This window comes from Chiloscyllium punctatum, chromosome 35 (assembly GCF_047496795.1).
Source record: "Chiloscyllium punctatum isolate Juve2018m chromosome 35, sChiPun1.3, whole genome shotgun sequence".
In the NCBI taxonomy this organism is placed as follows: domain Eukaryota; kingdom Metazoa; phylum Chordata; class Chondrichthyes; order Orectolobiformes; family Hemiscylliidae; genus Chiloscyllium; species Chiloscyllium punctatum.
This window is the reverse complement of record NC_092773.1, coordinates 26,641,993-26,655,147: the sequence shown is the minus strand read 5'-3', so window position 1 is coordinate 26,655,147 and position 13,155 is coordinate 26,641,993. Positions and strand designations below refer to the sequence as shown.

At 50.8% G+C, this 13,155-nt stretch overlaps 1 protein-coding gene across 1 annotated transcript; it reads right to left on the bottom strand.

The window, feature by feature from the left end:
* Positions 1-2,280: 2,280 nt before the first annotated feature.
* On the bottom strand, positions 2,281-12,515 carry LOC140459573 (protein unc-93 homolog B1-like). The gene is made up of 6 exons (XM_072553819.1): positions 12,349-12,515; positions 10,925-11,026; positions 9,179-9,320; positions 8,555-8,708; positions 8,155-8,316; positions 2,281-2,626 (listed from the first exon to the last, which is right to left on the bottom strand). Exons 2-6 carry the CDS (start codon positions 11,006-11,008, stop codon positions 2,281-2,283), a joined length of 888 nt encoding a protein of 295 aa, XP_072409920.1. The 5' UTR covers positions 11,009-11,026; positions 12,349-12,515.
* Between the last annotated feature and the right edge of the window lie 640 nt (positions 12,516-13,155).

Genomic DNA, 13,155 nt, shown 5'->3' with positions numbered 1-13,155 from the left:
TTAACATTCTCCCTCTCTCACTGAGGGATAACAGGAAGATGATCGGGAGTAGTAGCACTGCTGGATTTCCCATTTCTCTCTCTAACTCAAGGATCACTGGTCTGTGACCATAAATTGATTTCCTCTCAGCCTCCCTCTCTAGTCTAAGGATCACGGTTGATGCATCAAAAGCAGGCATCCTGGCTGACATTTTCTCGAACTGTTGAATCACTGGCACATGACGAGGACTGACTTCTCACCCCCACCCCCAGAACCCAGAGATGACTGGACAGTAACCACAAGCATGAACAAAAACTGAGCTCCCCCTTCTCTTGCTCATCCCGGATCACTGCACCGCGATCCTTTGCTCATTTCCCTCTGATATCTCTCTCTTCCTCTCCCCCAAACCCAGTGATCACCGGACATTGATCACGAGAAGGAACTCTGGCTGATCCTCTCCCTCTCTCCCCAAGGAGTCACAGAGTCATAGAGATGTACAGCACAGGAACAGACCCTTCGGTCCAACCCGTCCATGCCGACCAGATATCCCAACCCAATCTCGTCCCACCTGCCAGTCCATATCCCTCCAAACCCTTCCTATTCATATACCCATCCAAAAGCCTCCACCACTTCCTCTGGCAGCTCATTCCATACCCATACCACCCTCTGTGTCAAACAGTTGCCCCTTAGGTCTCTTTTATATCTTTCCCCTCTCACCCTAAACTTATGCCCTCTAGTTCTGGACTCTCTGACCCCAGGGAAAAGACTTCGTCTATTTATCCTATCCATGCTCCTCAATTTCGTAAACCTCTATAAGGTCACCCCTCAGACTGGGAGGAAGAGTAATTTTGTCTGATTTTGTCTCCTTCTCTCTCGATGTTGTGAAACTTGAAAGGGCTCAGAAAAGATTTACAAGGATGTTGCCAGGGTTGGAGGATTCGAGCTATAGGGAGACGCTGAACCTGCTGGGCTGTTTTCCCTGGAGCATCGGAGGCTGAGGGGTGACCTTATAGAGGTTTATAAAATTATGAGGGGCATGGATAGGGTAAATAGACAAAGTCTTTTCCTTGGGGTGGGGGAGTCCAGAACTAGAGGGGCATAGGGTTAGGGTGAGAGTGGAAAGATATAAGAGAGACTTAAGGGGCAACTTTTTCACCCAGAGGGTGGTACGTGTATGGAATGAGCTGCCAGAGGATGTGGTGGAGGCTGGTACAATTGCAACATTTAAGAGGCATCTGGATGGGTATATGAATAGGAAGGGTTTGGAGGGATATGGGCCGGATGTTGGCAGGTGGGACTAGATTGGGTTGGGATATCTGGGTCAGCATGGACGGGTTGGACCGAAGGGTCTGTTTCCAGGACAGTGATTAGGAGTAATACGGATTTTGTTTCCTCTTCCCTCTCTTGCCCGGTGATCACAACACAGTGATCAGGAGCAGGATCTCGGGCTGATTTCCCCCCTCTCTCAAAATGAATATCACAGGTTTGGCAGCGTGAGCCCGAGCTGACTTCACCTCACTCCAGGGATCACCAGGATAGTGATCAGGAGCCCGGGTTGATTTCCTCTCTCTTTCTGTGCAGGCACCAGAACAGTGATGAGAAGTAGCAATCCCAGCTATTTTCCAATTTAGAACTTCAATTTTTAGATCTGGTCTATCCTTTTACATCACTATTTTAAATCTAATAGAATTATGGTCACTGGTCCCAAAGTGCTCCCCTACTGACCTCAGTCACCTGCCCTGCCTTATTTCCCAAGAGTAGGTCAGGGTTTTGCACCTTCTCCAATAGGTACATCCACATACTGAATCAGAAAATTTTCTTGCACGCATTTAACAAATTCCTCTCCATTTAAACCCTTAAAACGATGGCAGTCCAAGTCGATGTTTGGAAAGTTAAAATCCCCTACCATAACTACCCCATTATTCTTACAGATAGTGGAGATCTCCTTCCAAATTTGTTTCTCAATTTCCCTCTGACTCTCTGAAGAGAAATCAGAGTTATGATTAGATTAGATTCCCTACAGTGTGGAAACAGGCCCTTCAGCCCAACATGTCCATACCGACCCTCCAAAGAGGAACCCACCCAAGACCCATTCCCCTACATTTACCCCTGACTAATGCACCTAACACTACGGGCAATTTAGCCTGGCCAATTCCCCCTAACCTGCACATCTTTGGACAGTGGGAGGAAACCGGAGCACCCGGAGGAAACCCACGCAGACACGGGGAGAATGTGCAAACTCCACACAATCGCCTGAGGTGGGAATTGATCCCGGATCTCTGGCGCTGTGAGGCAGCAGTGCTAACCACTGTGCCACCGTGCCACCCTATCGTTTCGAGTCTGGTGAGGAAAGGTCACCAAATGCAAAACATTAACTCGGAGTTCTCCTCTCGGATGCTGCCAGAGCTTTTCCAACAATTTCTGTTTTTGTATCTGGATTGATATCCTGATCCGGTGATGAGGAGCAGGTATCTTGGCTGACTTTCCCCTTTGGATAAGAAAGAAAAAAAGACTTACGTTAAACAGGAAGTAGAAGATAGACTGGAAGATGATGACGTATTGGTAAGATGCTCCTTTTGGCAGTTTCTTCTGCTCCAGAACATGGTCCTCTTTGTAATTAGCATATTCATAATATTTCTGCGCCATTCTATCAGGGAAATAAATGGAGTAATTACTGAACAGCGAGAAAATGTTTGACACCAGTTTTCAGAAGCTTCTGCACATTAGACTCATTCTGGCAAATACTGCCAGGCCACGGGACAGTAAGGGTTTTGATACTGAATAACGCTCCCACTAAATTGTTCCCATCAAACATGCCGAGGACAGATCAAGGTCGGATTTTCACGGTGAATAGCAGGGCCTTAAGGTGGAACAGAGGGACCTTGGGGTTCAGGGACACACTCCTGAACAGGAAGGCTGGTGAAGGGGTTTTTGACCGAAACGTCGATTTTCCTGCTCCTCAGATGCTGCCTGACCTGCTGTGCTTTTCCAGCACCACACTAATCTAGGCTCTGATCTCAAGCGTTTGCAGTTCACTTTTGCCTGGCAGGGGGTGCCATTAAGGCAGATTTTGTCACATAGCCTTCCTTCAGGGCATTGAGTGTAGAAATTGGGAAGATATTGTAGGGACAGGGACAGCAGAGCAAGGACCCCTCTTCTCTTATTGACTGAAAGTAATGTTTCCTTGACTTTGACACCCTCAACCATTGCCAGCATGGGAACGGCATGGGGGTTAGACTTGACCTGCCCTGCCCTTTTACCTCTCCCCCACCCCCCCACCCCGCCCCCCCCGCCCCCCCGCCCCCCACCCCGCCCCCCCGGCCCCCACCCCCCACCACAACCTTCTCCCCTTCCTGATTAAAAATCCACCCCTCTCAGCCTTGAAACGACCTAGTTAAACGACCCATGCTCGACAGAGATCCAGAGCTGCACTGACTCTCTCCCCTTGGAAGAAATTCCTCCGTATCTTTGATTTAAGATGAGATGAGATGAGATGAGATTCGATTCGATTCGATTCGATTCGATTCGATTCGATTCGATTCGATTCGATTCGATTACTTACAGTGTGGAAACAGGCCCTTCGGCCCAACAAGTCCACACCGCCCCGCCGAAGCGCAACCTACCCATACCCCTACATTTACCCATTACCTAACACTACGGGCAATTTATCATGGCCAATTCACCTGACCTGCACATCTTTGGATTGTGGGAGGAAACCGGAGCACCCGGAGGAAACCCACGCAGACACGGGGAGAATGTACAAACTCCACACAGACACTTGCCCGAGGGAGGAATCCGGACCCAGGTCTCTGGCGCCGTGAGGCAGCAGTGCCACCGTGCCGCCCCCAAAACATGTATTTTGTTATTCTGAGGTCATGCCCTGCGTCCTAGCCTCCCTCTTTCGGGGAATCAAATCTTACAGCATCAACTCTGTCAGGTCCCTCAGAGCCTTGTGTTTCAATATGTTTGCCTCATTTTTCTGAACCCTGGTGACTACAAGCCCAACTTACTCAACCTCTTCTCACGAGAGGGTCTGCTTATACCTGGGACCAGCCGAATGAACCTCCTCTGGGCTGCCTCCAATGCTGGTCTATCTTTCCTAAGATCAGGCACCCAGATCTTAGTCTTCCAGCCCTGGTCCGACTCGTGTCTCGTACAGTTTCAGCAAAAGCGTCTTCCTTTTATATTCCATTCCCTTTGAAATAAAATCCAACACTCCATTTGCCTTCCCCATTATGGGTTGAACTTGGATGTTGTGACTGTTTTTTTGAGATTTGTAGACAAGGACTCCCAAATCCCGCTTTTCTGCAGCTTTCTGATTAGATTACTTAAAGTGTGGAAACAGGCCCTTCGGCCCAACAAGTCCACGCTAACCCTTCGAAGAGCAACCCACCCAGACTAACTCTTCGCCTAACACTACGGGCAATTTAGCACAGCCAATTCACCCAACACTATGGGCAATTTAGCATGGCCAATTCAGCTATCAGTACGGACAATTTAGCATGGCCAATTCACCCTAACCTGCACATTTTTGGACTGTGGGAGGAAACCGGAGCACCCGGAGGAAACCCAGGCAGACACGGGGAGAATGTGCAAACTCCACACAGACACTTGCCTGAGGCGGGAATTGAACCCGGGTCTCTGGCGCTGTGAGGCAGCAGTGCTAACCACTGTGCCACCGTGCTGGAGGGTCGGTGTGGTCTGGTTGGGCCAAAGGGCCTGTTTCCACACTATAGGGAATCTAATCCAATGCCTTTCTGTCGTCCTTTTCCATCAAAACCATATTCGGCTCCTGAATCCTTTTTGCTGAAATGCATGACCTCACACAGAGAGTCATAGATTCCTACAGCGTGGAAACAGGCCCCTTTGGCCCATTCCCAACAAAATGTCCATCTGCGCTAACCCCATTTCGCTGCACTTGACTCATAATCGTTTCTATTCCTTTCCTATCCATGTGTTTGTCCAAATTTTAAATGTTGGAAATGTACCTGCCTCAACCACTTGTGCTAGCAGCTCATTCCATCTGCCTACCTTCCTCTGTGTAAAAAAAAAAACTTGTCCATAAATTCCCTTTTATTCTTTCCCCTCCAACGTTAAACTGATGCCCTCGAGGCCTCGATTCCCCAACCCTGGGTAAAAAAAGACCAGAAGACTTGGGAGTGGAAGTAAGGCCTATCGAGTGCACTCTACCATTTAATCCTGCTCATGGGCAGTTCAACTCTACAAAGACAGACTTGCGTTCACCCTATCCGTGCCTCTCATGATCTTATACAACTCTGTTGGGTCCTCCTCAGTCTTTTTGAAAACAAAAGGCCTAGCTTGCCCAGTCTCTCCCCAGGTTCGATTCCAGCCTCGGGCGACTGTCTGTGTGGAGTTTGCACATTCTCCCCGGGTCTGGGTGGGTTTCCTCCGGTTTCCTCCCACAATCCAAAGATTTACAGGTTCGGGTGGATTGGCCATGCTGAATTACCCGTAGGGATAGGTGCATTAATCAGAGCGAAATGGGTTATTCTTCGGAGGGTTGGTGTGAACTGGTTGGGCCGAAGGGCCAGTTTCCCCACTGTAGGGAATCTAATCTAATGGGAGACTGATTAGCAAGGTTAGATCTCATGGAATACAGGGAGAACTAGCCATTTGGATACAGAACTGGCTCAAAGGTAGAAGATAGAGGGTGGTAGTGGAGGGTTGTTTTTCAGACTGGAGGCCTGTGACCAGTGGAGTGCCACAAGGATCGGTGCTGGGTCCACCGCCTTTTGTCATTTATATAAACAATTTGGATGCGAGCATAAGAGGTGTAGTTAGTAAGTTTGCAGATGACACCAAAATTGGAGGTGTAGTGGACAGCGATTACAACAGGATCTGGACCAGATGGGCCAATGGGCTGAGAAGTAGCAGATGGAGTTTAATTCAGCAAGGTGCTGCATTTTGGGAAAGCAAATCTTAGCAGGACTTATACACTTAATGGTAAGGTCCGAGGGAGTGTTGCTGAACAAAGAGACCTTGGAGAGCAGGTTCATAGCTCCTTGAAAGTGGAGTTGCAGGTAGATAGGATAGTGAAGAAGGCATTTGGTATGCTTTCCTTTATTGGTCAGAGTATTGAGTACAGGAGTTGGGAGGTCATGTTGCGGCTGTACAGGACATTGGTTATGCCACTGTTGGAATATTAAGTGCAATTCTGGTCTCCTTCCTATCGGAAAGATGTTGTGAAACTTGAAAAGGGTTCAGAAAAGATTTACAAGGATGTTGCCAGGGTTGGAGGATTTGACCTTCAGGGAGAGGCTGAACAGGCTGGGGCTGTTTTCCCTGGAGTGTCAGAGACTGAGGGGTGACCTTCTAGAGGTTTACAAAATTATGAGGGGCATGGATAGGATAAATAGACAAAGTCTTTTCCCTGGGGTCGGGGAGTCCAGAACTAGAGGGCATATGTTTAGGGTGAGAGGGGAAAGATATAAAAGAGACCTAAGGGGCAACCTTTTCACGCAGAGGGTGGTACATGTGTGGAATGAACTGCCAGAGGAAGTGGTGGAGGCTGGTACAATTGCAACATTTAAGAGGCATTTGGATGGGTATATGAATAGGAAGGGTTTGGAGGGATATGGGCCGGGTGCTGGCAGGTGGGACTAGATTGGGTTGGGATATCTGGGTCAGCATGGACGGGTTGGACCGAAGGGTCTGTTTCCATGCTGTACATCTCTATGACTCTAACTCAGACTATTGAGTCCAGGCAACATCCTTGCAAATTTCTTCTGCACTCTTTCCAGTTTAATAACATCCTTCCTGCAACCAAAAGGAGAAGCTGACCACTGCAGATACTGGAGATCAGAGTCAAAATTGTGTGGTGCTGGAAAAGCACTGCAGCATCTGAGAAGCAGGAGTGTTGACATTTCGGGCATAAGCCCTTCATCATTCACCCGAACCGTCAACTCTCCTGCTCCTCAAACGCTGCCTGACCTGCAGTGCTTTTTCTAGCACCTCACTTCCCCATAATAAGGTAACCAAAACTGAATGCAATACTCCAAGTGCAGCCTCACCACTGTCGTGTATAACTGCAACATATCTTCCCAACTTCAGTATTCAAAGCACTGACTGATAAAGGGCAGTGTGCCAAAAGCCTTCTTCACTGCCCAGTCTACCTGTGACTCCGCTTACAGGGAACCGTGACATTCAAGAGGACTCTGTTCCACCACACTCCTGAAGTTCCTACCATTCACCATGAAACTCCTACTTTGATTTGCCTTTCCAAAACGCAAGACCTCACACTTGCTTATATTAAACCATATTTGCCATTTCTCTGCCCCCCTACAATTTCTGACAACCCTCCTTTCTGACCATGATACTGGCCATTCTCAGGTCATCAGCAAACTTACCAATTTGTGCCTTATACGTTCTCATCCAAATCATTGATATAGATAACAAACATAATTTTTTTTTTCAGATTACATTGGAGTGTGGAAACAGGCCCTTCGGCCCAACAAGTCCACACCGGCCTGCCGAAGCGCAACCCACCCATACCCCTACATTTACCCCTTACCTAACACTACGGGCAATTTAGCATGGCCAATTCACCTGACCTGCACATCTTTGGACTGTGGGAGGAAACCGGAGCACCCGGAGGAAACCCACGCAGACACGGGGAGAATGTGCAAACTCCACACAGTCAGTCGCCTGAGGCAGGAATTGAACCCGGGTCCCTGGCGCTGTGAGGCAGCAGTGCTAACCACTGTGCCACCGTGCCGCCCACGAGGGTAAAAATGGACTGCAGATGCTGGAAACCAGAGTAGAGATCAGAGTGGTGCTGGAAAAGCACAGCAGGTCAGGCAGCATCCGAGGAGCAGGAGAATCGATGTTTCGGGCAAAAGCCCTTCATCAGGAAACAAACATAAATAAGCCCAACGCAGAGTCCCCAGGTACTCCACTAGTCACAGGTCTCCAGTCTAACAAGTGTCTTTCCACTATTACTCTCTGCCTCCTACATTTCCCTGCATTACATTTCATCTGCCAAGTCTGTGACCACTTGCTTTATCTGTCTTTACTGTACAAATTAGAGAGTCCCAGGGCCTACACAGGAAGAGTTCAGAAACAGCGGGGCTCCCTCGGTTATTGCCTTGTATCACGGACCCCCACAGCCTTAAAGTTGCGTCGGGGGATCAAGAATGAGTCACCATGGAGACAGACCTTGTGATGTAGTTCCCCACCGCTGCCCACAGAGGGACGATGGCTGCTCCAATGGCGACGGCTGATGGGACCAGGGTGTAATACCGCTCCCAGTAGTTGGTCGACACAAAGAGGGCGTAAATCCCGATGGCAAGGAACATCATCCACTTGGTCCCGAGGAACCTGGGAAGGTGCGACGTGAGGTTAGTCGGATCTCCCTCTTCCCTGAGACACTTCCATTTGCGTCCCCTCCCGCTGACAACAAATCACCCCTCCCCCAACCCACAACGACCGAATTGCCTTCACGACAGAGCAGGAATGCACCCCTCTCCCTCGCAAAATCACGCGCCGCACGTTAAAGATCCCACGCTCCAAGGTCAGGGTGCAACCTTTTCTCCCCTCTCCAAACTTCAAAGCTCACCTGATCAAGACAGGCGTGTAGAGGAGGGCAACAATGGGAGTGACATTTATTCCCATCAGCATCTTCTTGTCGATGTCCTCAAGCCCCAGGTTTCCATACTTGACCTCCCGGTAGGTCTCATCGTAATGAAGGATAAGCTGCATCTGCAGCAGGCCTGAGAGTGGGGTGTCCAGGTGATGGATGGACAAAGAAAGAGAGAGAAAGAAGGGGGAAAAAAAAAAGCAAGCAAGCATGTGTGAATGCAAGTACAAGGGGAGGATGGGGATCTGAGGGGAGAGCACTGCCCCTCTGAAGGAAGAGGTCACAGCCTCAGTTCCTCACAAGAATTTGCATCCCCCACGACCCCACCCTGCTCCTCTCGCATTTCTCTCTCTCGAGACCTCAATGAGCCGACCAGAGACTGGCCCAACAATTGGGCGTTAACTGTAGGTAGCTTGAACATGCCCTTTGAAATGGCACGTGCACATTCCGTGCGTAGGCAGCATGGTGGCACAGTGGTTAGCACTGCTGCCTCACAGCACCAGGGTCTCAGAAGTTTGCACATTCTCCCCGTGCGGGGATCGAACCCAGCTAACCACTGAGCCACCATGCTGCCCCTGGCTCTCCCCAAGGACCGCAACTCACCCAAATAGACTCCGTAGGTGAGAGAACTGCCAAGACTGGCAGAGACCACGTTCTTCACCACAGCCAGACGTTTTCGGCGGAAATATTTCCGCTCCTCCTCCTCCTCATTGTAATCCTGGTTGGGGGCCATGAAGTCGTCAATCTGTCCCCAGTGCAAACAAAACAAAATCAGCAGTGTCGGGGGGAGAAGAGCGATGGGAAAACAGGCAGAGATTTGGGTTAAAATTTTGAAACCAGGAAAGGGGGATGAGGCAGAGAGAGGGAAGGGAGCAGAAAGAACAAGAAATAACAAGCAAGACAGACCGTAATGGGCGTCATTCTGGGATCAGTGGTTAACACTGCTGCCTTGCAGCACCAGGGTCCCAGATTTGATCCCAGTCTCGGACGACAGTCTGTGTGGAGTTTGCACATTCTCCCAGTGTCTGCATGGGATTCCATTGGCTGCTCTGGTTTCCTCCCACAGTCCAAAGATTTTCAGGATAGGGTGAATTGGCCATGATAAATTACCTATAGTGCTCAGGGATGTGCAGGTTAGGGTGGATTGGCCATGCTAAATTACCCATAGTGCTCAGGGGTGTGCAGGTTAGGGTGGATTGGCCATGCTAAATTACCCATAGTGCTCAGGGGTGTGCAGGTTAGGGTGGATTGGCTGTGCTAAATTACCCATAGTGCTCAGGGGTGTGCAGGTTAGGGTGGATTGGCCATGCTACATTAACCTTAGTGTTAGGTGCATTAGTCAGAGGGAAATTGGTCTGGGTGGGTTACTCTTCGGAGGGTCGGTGTGGACTGGTTAGGCCGAAGGGCCTGTTTCCACACTGTAGGGAATCTAATCTAACAAACAGGCATATTGGGAGAGAGAGTCAGGTAGAGTGATCACTGGGTTAAATACTAGGTATGGAGGGGTGGTAAATTCAAGATTCTTAGGGGACATAACAAGGCAGCTTGCTCCTCCTTGTGGGAGTGTCTCAGATCAGAGGGTATAATGTCAGAAGAAGGGGTGGCACATTTCAGACTAAAGATGTGGAGGAATTTCTTTTTTCTTTATTCATTCGATGAGGGCCTCTCTGGCTAGGCCAGTGTTTATTACCTATCTCCAATTGTCCAGATAGCAGTTAAGAGTCAATCACATTGCCTGGGGTCTGGAGTCACATGGAGGCCAGACCAGTTAAGATTGGCAGTTTACCTCCCGAAAGGGGATTTGTGAGCCAGTGGGCTTTTCGTGACACTCAACAACGTGAATAGACTCTGAACTGCAGATACTTATTTACTCCAAATGCTGCCATCTGCCAGGGTGACATTCGAAGCTGGGTCTCCAAAGTAATTCACCTCCTCCTCTTTCAGTGGGGAGTGAGTCTGTGGGGGGCTGTTGAGGCTGGGTCGCACGGGATTTTGGCAAGGTTAAGAAAAAGAAAATACTGATTTCGAACCAGTGTGGGAATCGAGGGTCAGAAGGGAAAAACAAAAGAGGGCAGGAAACTCAGTTGTGGGATTATCGGATGGACACACCAGAGCTGTCCTGATGGGCCGAATGGCCTACTCCCGCTCCTCTGACCTCTCATAGGAGACAGGTAAAGGCAGTGACTGAACCCTGTCCCCCAAATCTAAACCATCCCAGCCCACTCAGCTGGAAGGCAACGTTTCAGGGGGTGAATAGATCCTGCCTGCCCCTTAACCCAGCAAACTGGGAGAGGTGGCACAAACATGGCACAGGGTCATCACGCCATGAGACGAGGTCCCCAAGGCTACCTGAGCATCAAAGTGGTCGTCCTGCTCGCCCGCCGCCATCCCATTCTGCTGGGCGTCAAGGTGATCGATCGTATCTGGCTCCATTACTCGGGCGACACACGGCTGTTGGGGATTGGGGGCAAAGAGAGAGAGTGAGAGAGAGAGAAAAATTAGGTCAGCAACAGTGGGACACCACACTTTCCGAGGAGCATCGGCCCACTCTTCGAAAGGCATCGCCAAGGGGGGCACCATCCTATCTGAGGGGCATCAGCCCACCGTCCAGAGATAATCACTGAGGAGGCAGCCCACCGTCCAACAGGCACCGCCCAAGGGGCAGCCCACCGTCCAACAGGCACCGCCCAAAGGGGCAGCCCACCGTCCAACAGGCACTACCCAAAGGGGCAGCCCACCGTCCAACAGGCACCGCCCAAAGGGGCAGCCCACCGTCCAACAGGCACCGCCCAAAGGGGCAGCCCACCGTCCAACAGGCACCGCCCAAAGGGGCAGCCCACCGTCCAACAGGCACCGCCCAAAGGGGCAGCCCACCGTCCAACAGGCACCGCCCAAAGGGGCAGCCCACCGTCCAACAGGCACCGCCCAAAGGGGCAGCCCACCGTCCAACAGGCACCACCCAAAGGGGCAGCCCACCGTCCAACAGGCATCGGCCAAGAGGCAGCCCACCGTCCAACAGGCATCGGCCAAGAGGCAGCCCACCGTCCAACAGGCACCGCCCAAAGGGGCAGCCCACCGTCCAACAGGCACCGCCCAAAGGGGCAGCCCACCGTCCAACAGGCACCGCCCAAAGGGCAGCCCACCGTCCAATAGGCACCGCCCAAAGGGGCAGCCCACCGTCCAACAGGCACCGCCCAAGGGGCAACCCACTGTCCAACAGGCACTACCCCATCATCCAACCGACATTGCCGAGGGGGCACCACTATTCAACAGGCATCGCTGGCGGGGTGGGCACCCCCTGTCCGAGAGGGCGGCCCACTGTTGGGAGGCACAGTTTTGCAGGAGAGTGCTACACCAAGGTGTTGTCTGCTCCTCCCCTGCAGGTAACCCACTGCTGCAAGCAGAAAGCCAGCAGAGAGTACTGTTAGTGCCTGGGGCTGCTCGGGGAAGGCAGTGGTGAGTAGAAGAGGACGGAAATCTTGCTCCGGAGGGCAACCGTGATCCAGGAGGCCATTGGTAGCGGTCAGGAAGGGTTCAGCAGCAACTCACTGCATGGACTCTGTCTCTAGGAAGAGTTGAGAGCTTGTGCTCCAATGCCTTGCCCCCTGGTCTCTCAGTGAAGCCGGAGACAGCTTTCGAGTTGCAGTTGAGCCAAAAAATCTGGCTGCAGTGTTTTTGAAGGAGCAGCCCAGCCTCAGTTCAGCGTGAGGGCAGACCCAAGAGTGGTTCACCCCACAGCCTGGATAAACATTTCAAACCCGCTTGGTTGTTACCTCCAAAAGGTCCTCCTGCTCCAAGATTTCAGGAGCAATTTCGCTCCCCACTTCCTCATTTCATTCTCTTCCCTCCCCCTCTTTCAGTTTCTGTCTCACCCTGAAAGTTACAACATTTCTGTTTGTGTGTGCAACTGAAGCGCTGAGGCGGGCTCACTTCCTCTTAGAGTAACCACGCCCGCTAATGCTGCCAGGTCCGTCCCACTTAAAAGGGCAATGTCTGGTGCCTGTTGTGGTGAAAGTCAAGAGTGTCTGACCTTCTTCAAACGGCAATGTCTCTTCCTCCTCCCACCAACCCCCCCCCCCCCCCCCCAACAAAAACAGTAATATATAGTTACAGGGTACAGTTATTTAAAAAGTGACAATGTCTAATGTCTCCGGTTTCGTCCAAATGATGTGCAGGTTAGGGTGGATTGGCCGTGCTAAATTACCCATAGTGCTCAGGGATGTGCAGGTTACGGTGGATTGGCCATGCTAAATTACCCATAGTGCTCAGGGATGTGCAGGTTAGGGTGGATTGGCCATGCTAAATTACCCATAGTGCTCAGAGATGTGCAGGTTAGGGTGGATTGGCCGTGCTAAATTACCCATAGTGCTCAGAGATGTGCAGGTTAGGGTGGATTGGCCGTGCTAAATTACCCATAGTGCTCAGAGATGTGCAGGTTAGGGTGGATTGGCCGTGCTAAATTACCCATAGTGCCCAGGGATGTGCAGGTTAGGGTGAATTGGCCGTGCTAAATTACCCATAGTGCTCAGGGATGTGCAGGTTAGGGTGAATTGGCAGTGCTAAATTACCCTTAGTGCTCA

What these genes read in the sequence shown, in the direction of transcription:
- LOC140459573 (XM_072553819.1), bottom strand. Translation starts at nt 11,008, where the DNA reads ATGGAGCCAGATACGATCGATCACCTTGACGCCCAGCAGAATGGGATG. An exon ending in ACGACCACTTTGATGCTCAG is followed by an intron (nt 9,321 to 10,924) that starts GTAGCCTTGGGG and finishes CACTGGGGACAG; the next exon opens with ATTGACGACTTCATGGCCCC. An exon ending in GTGGGGAACTACATCACAAG is followed by an intron (nt 2,627 to 8,154) that starts GTCTGTCTCCAT and finishes TTTCCCTGATAG; the next exon opens with AATGGCGCAGAAATATTATG.